Below are 23278 nucleotides of genomic sequence, written 5' to 3' on the forward strand. Positions count from 1 at the left end.
TCTACAACTTTGGTATTCGATGGATAATTAAATTTGGCCATCTATAAGTTCTAAAACATTCGACAAGATAACCGACCGAATCTGTTTCAGGTAGCAGCATAATTAACTTCAAAGTTTGATATCTCCCAAACTACTCAACCAAAAATTATGAAACTTTGCTGGCAGCAAGGAATTTTATCCCTTTACAATGGTCTCCATAGTTGGAAGAGCCAATTTGGTCATTTACTAGATAAAACCCACCAGTGAACAGACCTATTCGGTTTGCCAGGCAAACAGGTACAGCCACGGTAAAACAAACATAACTGGAGTTTCAAAATTCATATGAATACACTCTTTATCAATATGGAAATATTATGAAATTATCTACAACTTTTCTCACTAAATCAAAGTTTAATTCTGTTGATAGAAGTGCCTAAATCTTAGGAGAACAAATTCTGCACAGAATTGTGAAACTGAAAAATTGTTCTAATCAAACTTCAATTACTCTATGATCTAATATGCGGTTGAGGTGTTCTTTGCGACAATGGAAAGATCTACAAATTATCTACGACTCATAGATAGACTTTTTATTTTTTTGAAGCAACTAAGACCACGGAAAACTAGCATGAACAGAAACTATCGAATCTGCCACTCTATAGAGACTAATTTCGAGATCAAAATCTAACCCCCCATCTAATCCAACCAAGAAAGGCTAATTGCAGGGCCTAAAACTCATACAAAACAAGGGAAACATTCATCATGTGGATAAAAGAGAGAAAGGAAATCCAAACAATTCTTGCAGAGGAACAATGACGATGGGCGACGGTATGCCCTCATCTCCCCTCTCTTCTCTCCCTTGTTCTTCCTCTCCTCTTGGGGCAAGGCACAAAAGGGTGATGGCTACTTGGGGTGCGAGGACGTGGCTGCTAGGGTTAGGGAGGTATAAATAGAAGAAAACTTCCACAATCCTAATATCCAATGGTTCAGATCAACCGACACTCGAAAAGACTCATCAGGACTCCAAACAAGGCAAACTAGTAATCGATCGAAATCATCTCGACGAGATCTATACATCTACGACATCCGATCATCCATAGGACACACCATATTTGGATTATAAACATGGTTTAATTTTTAGGGTGTTACAGTAAGAATTCAAGATTTCTTGAAGCCATAATGGTTTGACTTAAGATATCAATGCCACTGTCATAGTTGCCCCACCCTCGACAAAGCATCAGCCACCACATTATCCTTACCCTTCTTGTATACTATTCTAAAATGAAGACCCATGAGTTTGGCCATAGCCTTTCTTTGCAGTTCAGACTGTAGTTGTTGTTCTCCCAAAAAAGACAGAGACTGATGGTTTGTCCTGATAGTGAAAGATGACCTTTGCAAATATGGTCTCCATCAATCCACTGCCATTATCAAGGCCAAAAACTCCTTCTCATAAATGGACGGATGTCTATTCCTCAGGCCTAGTGCTCTACTGAGGAAGGCCACTAGTTTGTCTTCATGCATCAGAACAACACCAATACCTTCATCACAAGCATCAGTCTCTACTACAAATGCCACATCAAACTGGGGTAGGTCCAGAACAGGTGTATGAGTCATAGCATGTTTCAATTTCTCAAAAGCCACATGTGCTTCCTCTGTCCATACTGAAAGCATCTAGGCCCCTAGTTGGTTTTAGTGATTAATGACAACATAATATTATATGTGACTAACGTGTGTTTTGCAGAGACAATGGTAAGTTAGGTCGCATACAGGAAGTAGTACTACGACGTTGAAAACAATCCCCGAAATGAGAACTTGAAGCGAGGGCTGAAACGACGAATCAAAAAATGAAGGTCTTCGTATTTTGAGTGTCAAGGACTTGCGAACATTCGGTATAGAGTTAGGTACATATTACATTAATATACATAAAAATATTTGATGTTTGACCCATACACAAATATTACATTTCCTATTATACAAGAATCTAGTCTTCCTTCCGAATTCTTTCTGTGGCTTCACGTAAAAGTTTGTCGACGACTTCGTCAACAACTTCGTTAGCAATTTGCATAACATCTAAAGCTTCTTTCATTACCAGATCAGCTTCGGGGTTGTATCGCTCTGGTGGGGGAGAGAGGTCGGCTGTAAGAAATATTTGATGGTGAATTTTGAAGGTAAAAACGAGCAACAAGGCAGAAAGTTTCAAATAAAAGTACCTATAATCATGGCGCATTCGGCAGCTTCCTCAGCTTGATTAGCTTCCTCACGGGCGTCGTGAGATTCTTTCTCATGCTTTTTAGTGGCTTCGTCAGCCATCTCATGACCACCCTTCATCCACACATCTGAGTAGAATTTGCCGCCCAGTGTAGAAGCCTCAACTGAAGACTCCTTAGTATTGTCAACTGAGAGAATAAATTCTAGCTGAGCCACGACCTTGACATGTTCACACCCAGCCTTTTCTAGAATTGCCGCAACCCCTTGGGCATCGAAAAAAGCACAAAAATCTCCGCGATCGCTAAGGGTCTCATCGAAAGCTTCAGCTTCTTCACCTATCCATTGGATAACTCCTTCGGGGTCGCCGCGAATAAATTTTTGTTCTGAGGAACACGCCCCCACCTTCGCAAAGCTATCTTTTAGCTTCTTCGCGCAATCCAAGGATCTTTCATAGCACCTCTCCCTGGAATCATGAAGCTCTTCAACATTCTTTTGTAGCCTTGAACTTGTCCACTCACTTATTTCTTGCTTTGCCTTCGCAACTTCAAAATTTTCATTCATGATGGTAAGCTTCTTCTTTAAATCCTCAACTTCGGCTTTGTTAGTTTTGGCTTGGGCATTAAGACTGGCTTCGCTAAATTTTAGTCTATCCACTAAGGAGAGCAGAATCTTATCTTTTTTCAAGGGCTTCATTCCTAAGTGTGATGACCTCTGACCGAAGGTTCCCAAGTGCTATTTGACAGCTTTCGTCATCGGCTTCTTTTTGAGCCCTTAAAGCTTTACTAGGAATTAAGCCCTAATAACAAAAATATATGTGTGAGAACATAAAAACAGTACAAAAACCAACAAACATAACTTATTTTACGAGCAAAAGTATATATACCTTCAAGCTATTATAAGCAAGGCAATCTGCATGTTCATCCTTCGACATTGCAGATAAGCCAAGCTCTAGCTTCGGAAATCCCATATTCTTTGCCATTTCTTGACAAACAGATATCTCCTTGTTGTCCGGCAGGTAATATAGAAAGTCATCTTCGTCAGTGCCGCTGTATACCAAGGATCCTGGGGGATACTTCAGATCCTTGGAATATTGCCTAGCTTTGGCAATTTGCACCTCCGTTAGTTTTTTTCCTGCAGCGTGACACACCATAAATTCTAATTCCTCAATAGATGCTTCAGGAGCAGGGAATTCAGATTCTTTGTTAGCCTTCTCTTTTTCTAACGGTGACGGTACTTTCGCGGCATCCGAAGGTCTAGATTCAGTATTCTTTTCAACAATCTCCGCAGACCTTGCTTCGGCGGGAGTTGAGGGCCCAGCTTAAGCTTCGACCTACGTCATGTCGGCTTCGGCAGATTCCTTTGTATTCTTAACTTCCACGCTAGGTTCTTCTGCAGAGGTAGGAGTTAGCGCCTTTGTGGATTCCATAACAGCGTCTAGTTCGCTGGCCATCCTTCTTCTCTTTGGGGTTACTGAAACCACTTTTTGTATCTTCGACTATTCCGTTTCTTGCAATGGACTCAAAGCTTTCACTTGCTCCACTGCTATCTTCAATTTTGGTTCTTCGACTGATTCCGTCTTAGCTTCGGCAGGAGCGGGGTAACTTAACTCCAAGGCAGAAGAAGGCCCTTCAGCAAGCTTCGACACTTCGGCCGTTTCAATGTGTCTGGGATGATGTGTCAAAACTTTAACCCTTTTTGTCTTCAGCGCAGTAGAAATCGCCAAAGCAGCAGCTCTTCTTTGCTTCCCCTGCTTTCGTGAAGGGTAGCAGTAGTCTGGGTATACAAAACCAATAACATCAAAAACCCTATTTAGCATTTTCTTGCCCCAGCCTCTGAAGGCTGCAGTCATAGCATCATCTTCGACCCTTGAGTAGGCGCCAAGCAACTCATCGTTGGTTGCGTCAATGGCATCTAGCCAGTCGTCGTTTGGCTCATCAAATTGGCTTCTATATTTGAATGTGTACTTCAAGTAAATCAAGCCACCTTGGTTAGACCCAGCAACAGTCTCCTTCGGCATCTCCCACCCACTCCCGAGTGGCCATACCTTGAAGGCAATGTGTTCCTAGACTAAGTCCCTGGTGCCTATGTAAGTGCACACTGTGTTATAAGCAGCTTGGCACGTCTCTATGTTGTTCCCAAGGGCAAGGGATGGTCTCCTAATGCCGAAGTGAGACCATATAGGACGTTGGATAATCCCCCTGATGTCTTCCCTCTCAACCAGATCATTCTTTACATAGAACCATTCTTGCATCCAGGCTCCCGGCCATCTCTTGCGGAATGTTGGAACTGGATTGCTCACTTCAGAGCGGGTTACGAAGCCATAGCAACCAAAGTTATTGTAATATTGTTCTTTTCCAGTGGCCTTCATCTCATAAGACATTTCATGCGTATTACAGAAGCTTTCCGCATTTGGTTCTTGTCCTTGGCTCCTCATGGCCCAAATGAAAATCCCTATCTTGATAATGGCTTCGGGGGTAAGCTGATGAAGGTAGACTTCGAAGGTTTTCAGCACTTCAACCAGTGTACTATCCAAAGGAAACAGAAGCCCCGCCTTCATGAAACTTCTATAGACAACCACCTCATCAGCTTCGGGCAAAGGGACATTACTCTCCCCTCCAGCCCACACAATAGAAATGTCACGAAAATACCTCCCCCTCATGGCATCAATCTTTCCTTATTTGATTGTCAATTTCCCGAAGACAACGTGACTTGGCCTCCAGGGCCGATCTTCGGCACCCTCATTCTCACTTTTCGCATCAAAGTCTTCACTGTCGCTGGAACCCTAAGATATCCTAGCAAATGTCTCATGCGCAATCTTTTCTGCGTTGGTCCTATCCATAGCCTCGTAAAACTCAGACAACACTGGGTCGACAATCTTCTTCTCACCAGCCATCAAATCAAAACTTGTTGAAATACCGAAGCTCAAACTCGAGACAAAACAAGAGTGTTTAAAATGGCGAGCACACTATAAGCAACTGAAATAGCACAAGAAATGCTTTCAATACGAGCTCATATTTATATGCATAGCGCCCCACGTCTTGGTGGGTCCGGCATGTCATTGACGTTCGCTATTCCAGCGAAGGGAAGGTGTTTTTTCGGACCTTCGGCTAAGGGCCTTCGTCCACGTTGCAGTCTAAATTTTTTATAAGGAAACAAATTAATACTACGAGGGGCTACTGTTGGGGGCCTTCCTCTTCCGAAGGTCCTCAAAAATGTGTCTAACCATATGTTTTCAATATGATTATGAATAGTTACAGGAAGCTTCGGCTTTGGGATGAAGAACTTTTATGACGGGAGACAAAGAGTGGGCGACGAAGCTAAAAGCCAAGGACCTTCGGCCTAACGCATTGACGAAGCTCAAGGCATGATGATGACTGAAAGGGGCTAAAGACCTTATAGTCCTCAATAATTCATGTTAGGACTATAGGCAGTTACTAGGGATATAAATGTACTTTTATCCGAGCTGCGTCCCGTGCCTATAAATAGATGAACAGTAACACCGTATTGTTCACGCTGGAATGTAATCACTCTCATGTCATTCTCGCATCCTCACCTTCTAGCAAGCCGAAGGTATCAATGTAATATGTATATTATTGATGTTTATTCATATTCATACAATACAAATACAAATATATCATTGATATATAATTATTGTCCTCATTTCTTTGTGTTCCATTGCTTTATTACTTATATTTATATGCTAAAATGATGAAGGTACGTCTCTCATGACCTTCGTCTGAAGATCATTATATCCGAGAGGAGATCATGTTTCGAAGGACAAAGGTCTTTAACCATTAACAATTGTGTTGTCTTGTTCTTGATCTATAGCATTTGAGAACAAGTGACCAACACTACTGCTCCATGATTGGTAGTTTATTGTATCTTACCGCATCTAGGCCCGATATCATGTTTAGTGTCTATATGTGTGCTAGATTTCAATCAAATCCTAAGAAAGCTCACCTTCGCGCTGTTAAAAGAATTCTTAGATATCTTAAACACACCCCAAGCGTTGGCCTTTAGTATCCCAAAGGAGCTACTTTTGATTTAATTGGCTATTCCGATTTAGATTATGCCGGTTGCAAAATTGATAGAAAAAGTACATCCGGGGATGCCATTTGCTTGGGAGATCATTAGTTTCATGGACTTCTAATAAGCAAAATAGTGTTGCCTTGTCAACCGCCGAAGCGGAATACATTGCCGCGGGTGCTTGTTGCACACAGATTTTATATATGAAACAAACTCTTCTAGACTATGGTGTAGTTCTAGAAAAGGTACCTTTGTTGTGTGACAATGAGAGTGCTATTAAAATTGCTAATAATCCTGTACAACACTCTCGCACCAAGCACATTAATATCCGTCATCACTTCCTTAGAGATCATATTGCTAAAAGAGACATTATTTTAGAAGGAGTGAGATCGGAAGATCAATTAGCGGACATTTTCACAAAGCCACTAGATAAAACCCGCTTTTGTATGTTGAGAAATGAGTTAAATATTCTTGATCTCAGAAATTTCATTTAAATCTAAAAATGGTGTTGTCAAGCCTGCATTGCATATTTAAATTTCTTGTATTGCATATAGGGCTTGTCTAACCTAGTTAAGATAACCGCCAACAAAGCGAGTGAAAAAGCTTAACTCGGGCTCAAATTTGACAAGTCATAATTTTTAAGCTTTCTAGTACTTAAAACTTCATTTACTATGCAATTATTGGTTCTTGAGATATGCATGTGGCACTGCACTTAGGTGGAGTATTCAAAACTCAAATCGTTCGTGAAAACCCTAGTGCAAAGTCGCAATGCAAATCTCACCATTTGACTATTTTCTCTAAAAACTATCTAGCCTATAGCAAAATATTTTGAAAAATATGAGAGAATATGTGAGGGTACCAATATCTGTCCCAACATGTGTTCTTTTGTGTGCTTATAAGTTGGGATTTGGTTTGGTTCAAAATTATATAGAAAATTTCAAAATTCGCTCTGTCTGGGCTCACCGGAAAGTCCGGTGTGCACCGGACACTGCACTGTGCACTGTCCGGTGCACCGGCTGGGCGCGCGCAGATTCCCTTCTGCACTGTGTTGTTCGGTGGTATAGAGCCAAAGAGAAGGTGAAGATTCGAGGTAGACGAATGCATAAGATAAAACGATAAGTAGATTTGATTGGATCGATTGTGTGGTTTCAATCGGTCGTAGCCCTTCATCTATATAAAGGGGGTCTGGACCTTTTACAAGTTGGTTCTCGAGTTAATCCCACAGGTTAGCTAACAAATCCCGCAAAGATTCGAACCCCTAATTGATTGTTCGCATGCGTGGACCGTCCGCGCCGCTACCGCGGGCTGTCCGGCCTCAAGCCGGACTGTCCGCACGCCATTTTATGTGCTCAACAGAATCAAATACCTCCTTTAGATCTAGTTTTGGAACTCTATTTTCTCGAGAATTTTTTATTTAACAATAGAAAATGAACTAATTTCTTTGGTAAAATAAAAATTCATTTAAAAATGAGGTTCCCAAACTAGCCTTCATAGTTGTTTCTTATATGTGACAGATGCTGTACAACCTCATGCGTTGTCTTGCTGATGTACAACTATTCGACTACAATACATGGGATTATATTATCGATCAGTCTCGCCACTGCAAAGGTTGGTTGTCATGTGCCCACTTTACGACATCCAGGAGAAAACAAAGCAGCTCGTCAACGTTCAACAATCCTATTCGACGCCCTCGCCACGCGGAACTGGGCATCCTATGCCGCCCCTGACATCAGCCGTGACGATGCCATCATCATATATATCTTAGACTATCTACAACGGTTACCTCTAAATTTTTCTCTATATATCACTTTTTTTGCATCACATCATCAACATTTTATCCCCTACTTTTTCATCTCCCATAGCGGTTCCCTCTATATTCTCCCCTTATATCACACTACAATTATAAAATATCACTATCCAAACCTACTCATCATTTATTATCATTTTTTCTTCACCTATTAAAAAGTCACCCAACAAACAAATAGTGGGAGGGGGCGTCACGGACTCACGCTATCTGCAGCGTGCTCCTGTTCCTTTCTCTTGCGTAGAGAGGCTTTCAGGGAAAGCGCTGCGCGCGCAGGAGCTTGTCTGTAGCCTGCATGCAAGCGGAGGGGGAGGCCGCCTTATCTACCTTACCATTAATAGAGAAGACCGAAGACCCAACCAATAAGACTGGGTTCAGCGGTTCCCCCTAAATTTTCCCCCCTAAATCACTTTTTTACGTCACATCATCAACATTTGACCCCCTATTTTTTCATCTCCCGCAGCGATTCCCCCTAAATACTCCCCCTATACCCTACTACCACCATAAAATATTATTTTACCTACTTATACATCACCCTTATCAATATATTTTGTACTGAAAACACACTGTTGCGCACGTTGTTCGAGGGTAGGGGGCGACTCGCTCCCCGCCAGATCTGGCGAGCCACTGTAGCCTACGCTACCACTGTAGCTGCTTTAGGGCTCACCGTTGCATGAGATAGCGTCGTACCGTGGCCGCTTAACAAAGGGGAGGGGGAGGTCGCGGCAGCCGTTGAAAGCGAGCAGCTCAACACCATGTCGACTCCCGCGCTTGCGACTGCTGCCGAGGGAGCGACGCGCATCATCCTGGTGCACGGCACGGGCCACGGCGGGTGGTGCTGGTACCGGGTCGCCACGCTGCTCCGCGCCGCGGGACACCGCGTGGACGCGCCGGACCTCGCGGCGTCGGGCATCGACTCGCGGCAGCTCCGCGACGTGCCCACCTTCGAGGACTACACGCGGCCGCTGCTCGACGCACTCCGGGCGCTCCCGCCGGGAGAGAGGGCGGTCCTGGTGGGCCACAGCTTCGGCGGCATGAGCATCGCGCTCGCCGCGGAGACGTTCCCGGAGAAGGTGGCGGCCGCCGTGTTTGTCACCGCGTTCCTGCCGGACTGCACCAACCCGCGCTCGCAGGTCATCGAGAAGGTAGTAGCACGTGTACGCTTGTTGCTGTTGGTCTTTCAGTTTAGCTAACGGAAGAGCTGACCCTGATGCCGACATGAATGGTCTCCCCTGTTCCGGCCGGCCGGCCGGCCGTCACTACCGTCGAAGGTTACCGTGTCAGACTGGATGGACACCGTCACGGATGCAGAGCACGTTCCAGCCTCGGTGTTCCTGGGGCCTGAATTTCTGCGCCACAAGCTCTACCAGCTGAGCCCACCGGAGGTATGTATCAATTTCGATCTATTCTAGGCCGTTTGGTTCTCCTGAATTGGAATCTCGTTTTAATTAGTATCATGTTGCTATCTCCACCTTGGTGATGCTGTCACGGTTGCGTGCCTAATAACAATAGTAATTGCACAGCAGCAGGCAGAGGATGATTGATTTGTCTCATGAATCAGAAGACGTCTTGTAATCGATTGCTTGTGTAACCATGGATCTCGTGTAGGACTACACGCTGTCCCAGAGCCTGGCCCGGGTGAGCTCCTACTACGTGCCCGACCTGCAGAGCCAGACGCCGTTCAGCGAGGCCAGGTACGGCGCGGTGAGCAAGGTGTACGTGGTCTGCAAGCAGGATCAGGCCATGACCGAGGCGTACCAGCACACGATGATCGCCGCCTGCCCCGTGGCGGAGGTGAGGGAGATCGCCGACGCCGACCACATGGCCATGTTCTCCGCGCCGGCTGAGCTCGCTGGCCACCTCGCCCACATCGCCAACACGTACGCTTGATACCAGTACCAATGTTTTGTAAGAAACGTCTCCCCTGGCGAAAATGGAAAATACTCCGTTAATACTGTACTTCACAGGCCGTTTTTAAAATATTGTTGCGAGCTGCCAAGAATGGAAATGTAATATTAAGTCTACTATATAAAATGCTACTTTCTATGGTTTCACAGTAGTCATATGACACCCTAAAATTATGTGTTGGGAGCTCTCTTAGCCGAAGATCTTCAAAATATTAATTTATCAGTTATTTTCAAGTCTATTTCAGGTATTAGAGCAACTCCAAGAGATCATGAAAAAAATATTCCCCAAAATCTGATATTGGGGGTTGTTGAAAAACAAATGATGCTAAAAAAATGTGAACGCACATCAGACCATTAAAATGTAAACCCTAAAATATTTGAACCATCAAATTGGGCCACGGATTCACTTGCTGTTGGGCCGGCCAAGGATTGACACACTACCAACAGCGCTGCCACATGGAGCATCCGTCCAGGAGCTAAAGAAAAAAAACACTTTCATCCCTTAGTAGGAACGACCGAAGCACGTCAGTATCGTTTTTGTTTTGCCTTTTCTCCTCCATGCGCATAATGATTGCTCTGCCATTGTTTGTCCTTGAACCCAATGCGCTCGCGAGGCAAAAAAATGCGGGACGCAGCGCTGCCAGGATTGGCAACGAGTTACACGACACGGAAATTTGCGGGAGCCAAGGCCGATTATGCGGGACGCTAAGTTAATGGGGACAAGAAAGGGTGTTTGTTGGAGTGCTTAAATTGAGCTTTTTCCCAAAAAAACATTTTACGGGTTGTTTTGCAGGTTCTCTTGGAGTTGCTCTTATATGGTAAAATACCCAAGGACATGTTCATTCGGAGATAATGACCAACAATCAACGAAGCTACACGCTTGAGATCCACATCATACATGTGTGACGAAGGAGCTGGCAAGAGCGGGATGGGACCCTCAACTTGTTCTGCAAGACTACCAAGGAAAAAGACAACAATGTCTTTGATCACCTTTTGTAGCTCATATGTATAGGCTTGAGGGCATGATTATAATTTTTAAGAAGTTGTACCTCTCGACTATAAACAGAGAGAAAATGTCATGCATGAGGTACGTTTTTTACTAGAGATAACTGATTTGCTCCGCCTACGAAACTGTTTTTCTCTTCTTACCTTCGTATCACAGCTTGTAAAGGCCGAAGGTAACATTGTAATCATTTGCCATATAATAGAAAATTGAGTAAAGTAATGTTCAATCAATATGAGTTGCTTGCTTTACCTTCATGTCTTTTGTACTTCATGCTTGTCACCTTTTATTTAACCCTTTTACCTTCTCCCTTTAATTAATCTCTCTGAGAAGAGTTAATTAAATGGTGGAATAGAAGATTGATTCATTTGTGTTGCCTTGTTTCTGATATCCATTAGGTATCAGAAACAAGTGGCCAACATTGGCACCCACCTCCGGCAAAATCCACAACATCAAGAGCACCTTCAATATGCTTCCGAACAAGTCTAGAGTTGTTGGTTATGTTCTTGCTCCTATAGACCAGAACCAAGTTGACGATACAATTCTTCGTGAAGCTAGATGCCAGAAGAGAAAGGCAATCGACTCCCCACCACGGATTGATCTGGACGATCTTGACCAGAAGATTTAGAATCTCGAAGCTATTCAGCAGCAAGTTGAGAAGCGCAAAGAGCAAATGTTTCAGGTTTCTCAACTGCAGAAGCCAATTGACGAAGCATAAGAGAAAATGTGTAACATACCACAACAATTTGAACAACCAGGAGAGCAACGTTATCAGAGGAACCTTCTGTTATAAATATGCACTAGAGATAATCATAGAGATGAGCATATTTCTTTGTATCCATGATATATATATATATATATATTGCTTAATTGAATATCCATGAAAGGCACCTCGTTTTGATTAGCAATTATGTGAATTGTTTGTGAGATTGTTTACTTGTATTGTTATTCTAAATGATGTCCCTAGTCAGAGTCGATGACTAGCACATGTATTAGTTGATGACTATATTTCACAAGTCATGGACATGGTGATATTAAACTAAAAATGTGGGCGCATGTATGACATTAGGCTGGACCGACCCAACGTGAGATATTATAATATAGTTCTATTTTTGCAACAAGTATATTGTATCCTTAGACTTGAGATTGTCGCATGTTCTCAAGATGTGAATTGACTTACTTAGGGACTATCAAACGCTACTCCGTATCAGGTAGTTATAAAGGTAGTTTTGGGTTTGTCAGGAAGCATGCTATGAGGCATGGTCAGTCAAGATGAATATGTCTCTCTCTTCTTGAGAGAGATATCTCTGGGCTCCTCGAATGATTGGATCAAGAAATGCATAGTTGTGCTAGGGTTAAGTGTTAATAAATGAAAGGATTCCAATTCACAGTATCGAGAAAGAGAGGTCAGCTTCGAGCCAGACTAAATATCGTGAGACAAAGGGAACAACATGTACGTAGTGTTGCAATGGTTCGTCTAATATGATCTTTACATGCACATAGGAGTTGACATGTCCTGCTAGAGGCCGCTGTCAATTATTGGGCCAAGTAATAGTACTTGGGCCATGTCTATACGTACGTGAACCTATAGGATTACACACTTAAGGGGAAGGAAACCTAACTCAGATTAGATCCGAAATTAGACAAGGCTTTAGGGTTTCTGATAGGCCTTGGAGTTAGAAGCCCACCAGAACGTCTATATAATGAGAGGCAGGGGCACGGTTAAGGTAACCCTAATTCACCACCAGTAAACGAGCAGTCGCCCACCCCTTGCCCTCGCCTACCCTCCGTCGCGAACCTAGAAGTTCGAAACACGACGCTTCCTCCCTGTACGTGTGGATACCTTGGAGGTGCTGCATCTGGAGCACCAGGACGAACCGCACGAGGATGTGAAGGTTGCCGGCGACTGCACAGCACTGCTTGACGCGTTCATCTACATCGAGACGTCTTTCGCTGCCCTACGCATCTAGTGGTAATTCTATGATCTATAGCTGCAGTAGTTTCTGGTTTTATGGGGTCGAAAATTTTGTTTTACGCTAGTGTAGCCTCCCCATAATCCTTCAGTGGTATCAGAGGCAGGTTCTGCGTAGTTTTAGATCTGGATCTAGGTTCATGAGATGGATCTACTTGTTGCACAGTTTGATTAGATCAATTGGTTATAAGGGTTTGAAGTAGATTGCCTCGGATATGACCGAAGAGATCAGTTTGTCCTTCTATGTTATGTGCGCGACTTGCCCCTACCGGCTGGATTCACCATCGGGGCTAACTGCATGCACAACCAGTAGATTGACGTAACAGATCAACGTCATGAGTGTAATCTTCTTTGGATCGAAAGTCTCGGATTTGGGTTGATTTGTCACACCCGGGTTTCGGGGTACCAAAGCCCGGGCGCGAACATAATCACCAGGTGTGCTGGGACCAAGTCTCACACATATGATGATTCATGGCACAGGATCGAATGTCACATCTTTACTACATAACAGGAGTTCTGTACAAAATAAATAATTACATTATAAGGAGACAGCGGTCCAGCAACCCAAAGTTGACTGGGAGACGACGACCTAGACCTCTCACGAACACATCGCAGCATCCTCCATGCGCTTCATCCTGCGGTACCTGTTCTTGACCTGTGGGGGGGTGTGAGACAGCAAGAGTGAGCTCACATACGTTCATCGCTCAACAAGTTGTGGGGAATAATGTGCATGAACTCGCCAAAGGTGGGAGCTCACGTGAAGTGTAAGGCTTACCAAAGAGAATGGGTGAAGCTGAGCATTGCTTTTAAAGTTGGTCAAAATTTTATTAGCAATTACTAAGTATAAGTAAATACCAACCCAATTAAGTAGATCAAAAGTAACAACATCACCTGCGATGCAATGCATATGACAAATTGAATTTAGTTCCATAAATTAATCATGTGAGGGTCCTGAGCTGCTCATGACCGTGAGCTCGGCTAGTATACCAGTTTTACACTCTGCAGAGGTGGTACCCTTTACCCACAAGTCATGTTACCCATCTGCCAAGAGATCGCGACTTCCCATACACCTCTACCGAGGAGGCAAGGCAGGGTAACACTACGAGGCCTTTACAAAGTTCCACTAGCTTCAGAAAACCCGCTACAGTTTATGGGAAGCTCCAATGCAGGAATCCCTTGCAGGACCGCCATCGCAGCAAAATCCTCCCGAGGGCCTCCCTACACTGACCACTCCCCTACTGCCCTTGCCCCTTTCGGGTAAGGTAGTCCTCCACTAGCTTTCCTAATTAGTCAGCCAAGGGCGTCCCATTAAACCCTTGTGGTGGCACGTGGTTCTCAAGTTAAGCTCTATGTTCCAATTAACATTTTAATGATCTTGTCATGAACATAAATAGAATAACAACATAATTGGAACATAGATGTAATGAAATATTAACCCAAAACCATATAAAGCAGTAGCAGAACTACCCAAGTGATTCAGGGGTAAACAAGGTATTCAGGATGAACAAACTAGGGTGACCTATTGGGTCCCATCAAAATTAACCTATGCAGATCATTATGATTAATCAGAACATGAGTAGGTAAAAGAAGTGATCAAGGGCACAACTTGCCTGGGACTTGAGATTCCAGGTACCAGGATGATCCTCAGGTTACTCGCGACCTCACTGCTAGTCGTAGTAATACAAACAAACATGGTATAGGCAAAATTAACATCACACCAAACATAAGAATAAACTGTGTAATAATAATCTATGCGCTGCTACGAGATCGTAGGAATAAGAATCATTAAATTCGGAGTTACCGTTATCGAGTTACGATTTTCCAAAGGTTGATGTGATTAAATAGGAAAACTAGATTCTAGGTTAATTACTATAAATCCTGTGAGAAAGATATTCCTAAGAAATCATTAATTTAATTTTAATCCAAGTTATAACTTGATTAGAGAACGTATTTTAATCAAATTACAACTAGGAAGTGAAAATACTACTTTAAATTAAGTAAGTTAATCCAATGGGCATAGGGTAAACAAATTAATTATTTACAAACATGTTTCATGATAAAATAAGGTTAACAAGGTGTAGATAATTCTATTACGAAGCTAACGCAACTTGAACGGGTCAAATCGGAGTTAAAACGTAGAAGTTATGAATTTTGTAAGCATTTAGTATTTCCTTTACACAAGAAATCATTTTCTAGGTCTATTTTTATTAATTCCAGCGAATAAGTGTACTGCAGGCACAATTTTACAGGAGTTCAGGGTTCATTTTGTAAATCCGAGGTCTTCTCTGTAATGATCTTAACACTGACTCGGGTGGCGGGTTGATTTGAGAAAAGTCAAGGGGGTCTTTAGAATAAATGTCAAGGCGAAGGGGTATGATCAAACCTGAGCCGTCCGATCCTGGTTCCAGGGACCAGATTAGATCGCGAAGGGTTACGCCTTAACGGCCATCAGATCACCGATCAGCGGCCCACACGGCTCCATCGACCCATTTTGATCAGAGCCGCATCTCATCAGGTTAACGGTTCAGATCGCACCAGGCCAAACCGGTATCGGACCTCTAATCTAAGCCGATCAAAGGGAGATCAACGGCCAGCGACCATCGTTCCTAACTTCTAATCGCCGCTGTTCAAATCGGATCCTACGGTCACCGGGACCCATCCCCAACCTCACGCACCCAGGCGGCGGCGCCGCGCTCGCTCGGCGGAGCACGCCGGCGAGGCCGCCAATCGCCCGATCCCGAGCGCCAAACCTAAATTAGATCGAGCTACGCGTAGAGGAGGTCAAGGCGAATCAGTTAGTGGGCGCATTACCTTGGTTTGATGCGGCGACGACTCTGTCCACGCGCCCAGGCGGCTCGATGGCGGGGACGGCACGACGGCAACCAACTTAGGCGGAGCAGGGAGCTCCCCCTGCCCGACGACGTCACAGCAGCCCCCGGCGACAACCCCGAGCGGCACACTAGGCTGGAAAGCTAGCACGGTGGACAGCGAATCGAAGGCTTCCCTCCACGCGGCGGCGCCCGGTCACCCTCAATCGCTCGGTCAACGGTGGCTTGCGAGATACTAGGAGAGGCTATGGTCTCGAGGATCAACTATATAGACCCCAGGAGGTCGATCCGAAGAATCCCGCAACGGTGACCCGATTACTCCGCGGCACCGCGTATCACGGAGTTCGCTTCGCGGTGCGTGGAAGACGGCTATTCTGTTGTGGTGCGCGCCCGACTCGGCGAGGAAGAAGACCGCGCCCGTGAATGACAGGGCGGGCCCACACAGCCAAAGATCGTGTGTACGTGAGGGAGCTGGGCTGGCGCGCTCGGTGTGATAGCGGGAGTATGGGCCGAAAGGAGGGAAAGCGCGGCCCAAGCTGGGTTTGCCTTTTTCTTTTTATTATTTTTTTTCCACTTCCTTTTCTCCCTTTCCAATTCAAGTTTGAATTCTAGTTTAAATTTAAACTTGTGACCAATTTATTCCCAGATGATATTGCGCCAAAAACAGTACTGCTTTGGAGATATATTTATATATATTATTTTTATATCTTTTCTCTTTTCTTCCTTTTTAGGTTTAAATTTGAATTTGAATTTTGAAGTCAAACTTGTGCTACATTAATCTTTAAATTTTGAGTATGCTCTTTTTATGATGCAAATGAGGCACATAAAATTGAGGAGATCTCTCTATTATTCTTTGTATACAATTTTGAGTATTACAAATCCTACCCCCCTTAAAAATAATCTCGTCCTCGAGATTAGTAAGAAAGGGATTATACCAAGATTGGTTTGTAATTGAGATTGTAGTTTCTAAATTTTTTTTTAAGAGTCTCTCTCTCTCTTTTTAATACTATTTAGCAAGTAATTAGAAATGCATGGGTATCTTCTATGTTTAGACACACAGTTAGGTAATAGGAGAGATGGTCAGAGTGAGGTTAGCTGATGGTAAGAAGAACTTGGTAAGGGAAGACTCCATCCAAAGTGGTAAATCTTGAATCATCTCGAGATCTGCTTTAACTCCTATTCTTCCATGTCGAGGTTGATCTCCTCCTTCTTGCTCTTTGGTGTCTCCATCCGGTGTGGGACAAGAGGCCAAAATAGATCTATTTTGTTGGGTATGGCTGAATTGATTTAGGTCACCTAATTTAGGCTTAAGTGAATTTGGAATATGGACTTATCCTTTATACCAGCATTAAGTAACTCACTCTAGATTAGATCATATAAGATTAGATAGGATCTAGATTAGACTGGATATGACTAGATTAGATTAGTTAAGATCTAATTAATTTGAGTTAGATCGTGGTTGTTACTCTAGGATAAGGTAAGCAAAGTGGTTAGGATAAGATATAAGGGTAATATAGAATCTTTTACGATAAGATAGATCTATGAGTGTAGGATAGAATCTTTTAAGATGGGATGAATCTATCAAGCTATATACATTTTTTTAATGAGGGATAATCTAATTTGTCTAGTTACTTTTATAAGCATTTTTTCCTATATATATATGCAGATGTAATTGTGGACATTACTCCACAACTCATCACACTCAATCAAAGATCCAAATCAGACAAGTATCATAAGAACAAACATTCAAGCATACAAATATTTATTAAAAAAAATAGTTTTATTGTGGTTCCTATGAATAGGTCTCCTATTCCTGAAGGTCACTTTAGGCACATGATTTTAAAGTGTGAAATCCACATTTATCTTTAGAAAGAAAAGGTAAGAATAATCAGAGTGAAGCGGAAATAGGTGAGAAAGATTAAGAGAAGTTTAGAAAAGAATCAGAGTAGCAAAGGTAAGTAGATAATGGTTGTCCAGTTCTATCTAGGTTTCGTCCTACAGTCAACATTCCTCTGATACCACTTCTGTCACACCCGGGTTTCGGGGTACCAAAGCCCGGGCGCGAACATAATCACCAGGTGTGCTGGGACCAAGTCTCACACATATGATGATTCATGACACAGGATCGAATGTCACATCTTTACTACATAACAGGAGTTCTGTACAAAATAAATAATTACATTATAAGGAGACAGCGGTCCAGCAACCCAAAGTTGACTGGGAGACGACGACCTAGACCTCTCACGAACACATCGCAACATCCTCCATGCGCTTCATCCTGCGGTACCTGTTCTTGACCTGTGGGGGGGTGTGAGACAGCAAGAGTGAGCTCACATACGTTCATCGCTCAACAAGTTGTGGGGAATAATGTGCATGAACTCGCCAAAGGTGGGAGCTCACGTGAAGTGTAAGGCTTACCAAAGAGAATGGGTGAAGCTGAGCATTGCTTTTAAAGTTGGTCAAAATTTTATTAGCAATTACTAAGTATAAGTAAATACCAACCCAATTAAGTAGATCAAAAGTAACAACATCACCTGCGATGCAATGCATATGACAAATTGAATTTAGTTCCATAAATTAATCATGTGAGGGTCCTGAGCTGCTCATGACCGTGAGCTCGGCTAGTATACCAGTTTTACACTCTGCAGAGGTGGTACCCTTTACCCACAAGTCATGTTACCCATCTGCCAAGAGATCGCGACTTCCCATACACCTCTACCGAGGAGGCGAGGCAGGGTAACACTACGAGGCCTTTACAAAGTTCCACTAGCTTCAGAAAACCCGCTACAGTTTATGGGAAGCTCCAATGCAGGAATCCCTTGCAGGACCGCCATCGCAGCAAAATCCTCCCGAGGGCCTCCCTACACTGACCACTCCCCTACTGCCCTTGCCCCTTTCGGGTAAGGTAGTCCTCCACTAGCTTTCCTAATTAGTCAGCCAAGGGCGTCCCATTAAACCCTTGTGGTGGCACGTGGTTCTCAAGTTAAGCTCTATGTTCCAATTAACATTTTAATGATCTTGTCATGAACATAAATAGAATAACAACATAATTGGAACATAGATGTAATGAAATATTAACCCAAAACCATATAAAGCAGTAGCAGAACTACCCAAGTGATTCAGGGGTAAACAAGGTATTCAGGATGAACAAACTAGGGTGACCTATTGGGTCCCATCAAAATTAACCTATGCAGATCATTATGATTAATCAGAACATGAGTAGGTAAAAGAAGTGATCAAGGGCACAACTTGCCTGGGACTTGAGATTCCAGGTACCAGGATGATCCTCAGGTTACTCGCGACCTCACTGCTAGTCGTAGTAATACAAACAAACATGGTATAGGCAAAAATTAACATCACACCAAACATAAGAATAAACTGTGTAATAATAATCTATGCGCTGCTACGAGATCGTAGGAATAAGAATCATTAAATTCGGAGTTACGGTTATCGAGTTACGATTTTCCAAAGGTTGATGTGATTAAATAGGAAAACTAGATTCTAGGTTAATTACTATAAATCCTATGAGAAAGATATTCCTAAGAAATCATTAATTTAATTTTAATCCAAGTTATAACTTGATTAGAGAACGTATTTTAATCAAATTACAACTAGGAAGTGAAAATACTACTTTAAATTAAGTAAGTTAATCCAATGGGCATAGGGTAAACAAATTAATTATTTACAAACATGTTTCATGATAAAATAAGGTTAACAAGGTGTAGATAATTCTATTACGAAGCTAACGCAACTTGAACGGGTCAAATCGGAGTTAAAATGTAGAAGTTATGAATTTTGTAAGCATTTAGTATTTCCTTTACACAAGAAATCATTTTCTAGGTCTATTTTTATTAATTCCAGCGAATAAGTGTACTGCAGGCACAATTTTACAGGAGTTCAGGGTTCATTTTGTAAATCCGAGGTCTTCTCTGTAATGATCTTAACACTGACTCGGGTGGCGGGTTGATTTGAGAAAAGTCAAGGGGGTCTTTAGAATAAATGTCAAGGCGAAGGGGTATGATCAAACCTGAGCCGTCCGATCCTGGTTCCAGGGACCAGATTAGATCGCGAAGGGTTACGCCTTAACGGCCATCAGATCACCGATCAGCGGCCCACACGGCTCCATCGACCCATTTTGATCAGAGCCGCATCTCATCAGGTTAACGGTTCAGATCGCACCAGGCCAAACCGGTATCGGACCTCTAATCTAAGCCGATCAAAGGGAGATCAACGGCCAGCGACCATCGTTCCTAACTTCTAATCGCCGCTGTTCAAATCGGATCCTACGGTCACCGGGACCCATCCCCAACCTCACGCACCCAGGCGGCGGCGCCGCGCTCGCTCGGCGGAGCACGCCGGCGAGGCCGCCAATCGCCCGATCCCGAGCGCCAAACCTAAATTAGATCGAGCTACGCGTAGAGGAGGTCAAGGCGAATCAGTTAGTGGGCGCATTACCTTGGTTTGATGCGGCGACGACTCTGTCCACGCGCCCAGGCGGCTCGATGGCGGGGACGGCACGACGGCAACCAACTTAGGCGGAGCAGGGAGCTCCCCCTGCCCGACGACGTCACAGCAGCCCCCGGCGACAACCCCGAGCGGCACACTAGGCTGGAAAGCTAGCACGGTGGACAGCGAATCGAAGGCTTCCCTCCACGCGGCGGCGCCCGGTCACCCTCAATCGCTCGGTCAACGGTGGCTTGCGAGATACTAGGAGAGGCTATGGTCCCGAGGATCAACTATATAGACCCCAGGAGGTCGATCCGAAGAATCCCGCAACGGTGACCCGATTACTCCGCGGCACCGCGTATCACGGAGTTCGCTTCGCGGCGCGTGGAAGACGGCTATTCTGTTGTGGTGCGCGCCCGACTCGGCGAGGAAGAAGACCGCGCCCGTGAATGACAGGGCGGGCCCACACAGCCAAAGATCGTGTGTACGTGAGGGAGCTGGGCTGGCGCGCTCGGTGTGATAGCGGGAGTATGGGCCGAAAGGAGGGAAAGCGCGGCCCAAGCTGGGTTTGCCTTTTTCTTTTTATTATTTTTTTCCACTTCCTTTTCTCCCTTTCCAATTAAAGTTTGAATTCTAGTTTAAATTTAAACTTGTGACCAATTTATCCCCAGATGATATTGCGCCAAAAACAGTACTGCTTTGGAGATATATTTATATATATTATTTTTATATCTTTTCTCTTTTCTTCCTTTTTAGGTTTAAATTTGAATTTGAATTTTGAAGTCAAACTTGTGCTACATTAATCTTTAAATTTTGAGTATGCTCTTTTTATGATGCAAATGAGGCACATAAAATTGAGGAGATCTCTCTATTATTCTTTGTATACAATTTTGAGTATTACATGATTTGATCAATCGCATGAGATTTTCAGTGGAATTTCCAAACATACGGTGCATGGAATTCTATGAGGTTTTCAGGGCAGTGCCCTAAGACCCGCGGGGGCGGCTACCCCCTCGACCCACCGCTGTGGCTATCTGCTGTAGTGGCGAACATATAGAAATGTGTTTGTCTAACCTGTTTTTGTAGGACATCTTGTGATCGGTATGGCTGTTGTGTGTATATGATGCATATTAATGAATTATTCATGACCTTCGTGTCATGACCAGGGCAATAAGGCTGGAGCCATATGTATTATCCAAATTTTATGTAATGACCTGCGTGTCAACATGTGATGATCCAAAGCTTATATGTAATTTGGTTACTCATACGTTAGATAGATCTTGAAGGACTGTAACACCCTGAAGTTGGGGTATAAAATTTCTTTCCTAATATCCACCAAATTCAAGTGTTACCCTCTTCTTTACCTGCTTTTCTTCTCTTTTTTTAAAAAAAGGAGAGTTATTTTATTATATATACATATATATATTATATGAGTTTTTGGCGTAGTAAAATAAAATCCTGGAGAAGCTTTGATTGCTGCATTCAAGTCGTTGCATAGTGATTATGAGTGTAAAGGTTTTTCAAACTATATCGAATTATCTTGATCTTGTTTCCGGAGACTTTCAGAAACCTTTGAAACGTTTCTTCGAGTATTAAAATATGAATTTTTAGTTTTTCTAATATTAATTTAATACCTAAAATTTAGTATTTGTGAAAACAACAAAATCTTGGAAGCTCGATAATATATATATGTTCCTCTCGCCGAGCCCGTTCTAGATCTCGTGTCCTTTTCGCGGGATCATTAAAATGTATTTCCTCGCAAACGTCGTGCTGCTCGTGTGTATCATCGTCGTGTTCGCAACTGCCTCTTTCGCTCGGTCACAACGCAATTGACGACGAATTCGGCAACCATCTCCCGCGCTCGCTCTTTTTATATAAATCCACCCCGCCGTCACATAACCTCCGGTCTTCCCCCAGGTCCAAATCATGCAGGGCAGCGATTACTAGGTACGCAGACATCCCTCCTCTTGTTTCCCATCGCCAATCCGCCTCCAATTTCTTGAGACCCAGATCACACGAGCATGCTCCTTCGGTTCCTGGCGACGCAGGTAAGCCTTCTCCTCTCCTCCCTTCTCCTCCCGACGGTGTGCAGCAGCCATTTTTTCCCCAATAAATCCTCTCCCACGGACGCCTGTCTTGAAGCCCATCACCGACGGATCCGCCCAGCCAAATCCCCCCGTAGCCTCATGCCCTCACCTCGCTGAAGCCCTTCGCACGATCTTAGGCCATGGCGTGGCGTCGCTAGGCGCGACTTCCCTTCCCTTGTTCTCGACCGACGGCGAGAGGTTCCCTGCGCGTCCATGGTGCGTGCACTCCGCATCAGCGCGTGGCAGCCCGCGCCTAGCCCCGACTCCCTCTTCCCTCGCTCCGCCGTTGCCCAAATCGCGGCCGACCTCGGGGCCTACAGCACGGCCAGGAGGCCATGGCGCGCGTCCTGGCACAGCACACAGCCAGCGGCCCGCGGCTCGTGGCCAGTGCGGCCAGCGCGGCGCGCAACCGCCCTGGTTCGCCCCCTGGCTGCGGCTCCCAGCGCCTCTCTCGCTCCTTCTCTCCTATCAGTAGCAGGCTGCTTGGGCAGTTTCCCTGGCCACCATGTCGTGCCTTCTTTCCTCCCCTGCGTGGACGAGCCTAACATAGAACAGAGGAAGGAGATGCTAGCCACATTTGATCCCACTCACTTTGACCAGTTGTGGCTGAGATCCATGTGGCCCCTCGTGTGGCTTTGCTTTGAGCAATATAATCGCGCCACGTAGTTTAAATTCGAGAAATGTTATTTATTCAATATAAATTGCATCGTAAACCGTCACGACTCGTTCCAGTCACGTTAACTTCGTAACAACATCAATTTTGTATTAGTCACGTTATTTTGGTATGTCGCATGTCTTAAGTAATTAATTATTTGTTCATTCGATAGTGGTTAAAGAACGACTTTTCAATTAAAACTAATTTATAGTTCTAACTTGCGCTTTACAAATACTGGTTAATTTGATTAATGCCAACTCAAATATTTTACATTAATACTCGCTTAGAATATGCGCGTCATCTATTTAGATATTTCTTATATGTCGCGCGTGCTATTCCGCGCGCGACGGCGTGCTGGATCGCGCG

The 23278-nt window shown here is 44.0% G+C and overlaps 1 protein-coding gene across 1 annotated transcript; it reads left to right on the top strand.

The window, feature by feature from the left end:
* The first annotated feature begins 8571 nt into the window (after window positions 1–8571).
* Window positions 8572–10114, top strand: LOC103635265 (methylesterase 7). The gene is made up of 3 exons (XM_008657758.4): window positions 8572–9159; window positions 9286–9399; window positions 9623–10114. The coding sequence occupies exons 1-3, from the start codon at window positions 8770–8772 to the stop codon at window positions 9902–9904; spliced, it is 786 nt and encodes a 261-aa protein (XP_008655980.1). The 5' UTR covers window positions 8572–8769; the 3' UTR covers window positions 9905–10114.
* The last annotated feature ends 13164 nt before the right edge of the window (window positions 10115–23278 follow it).

Source organism: Zea mays, chromosome 8 (assembly GCF_902167145.1).
Source record: "Zea mays cultivar B73 chromosome 8, Zm-B73-REFERENCE-NAM-5.0, whole genome shotgun sequence".
Classification (NCBI taxonomy): Eukaryota; Viridiplantae; Streptophyta; class Magnoliopsida; order Poales; family Poaceae; genus Zea; species Zea mays.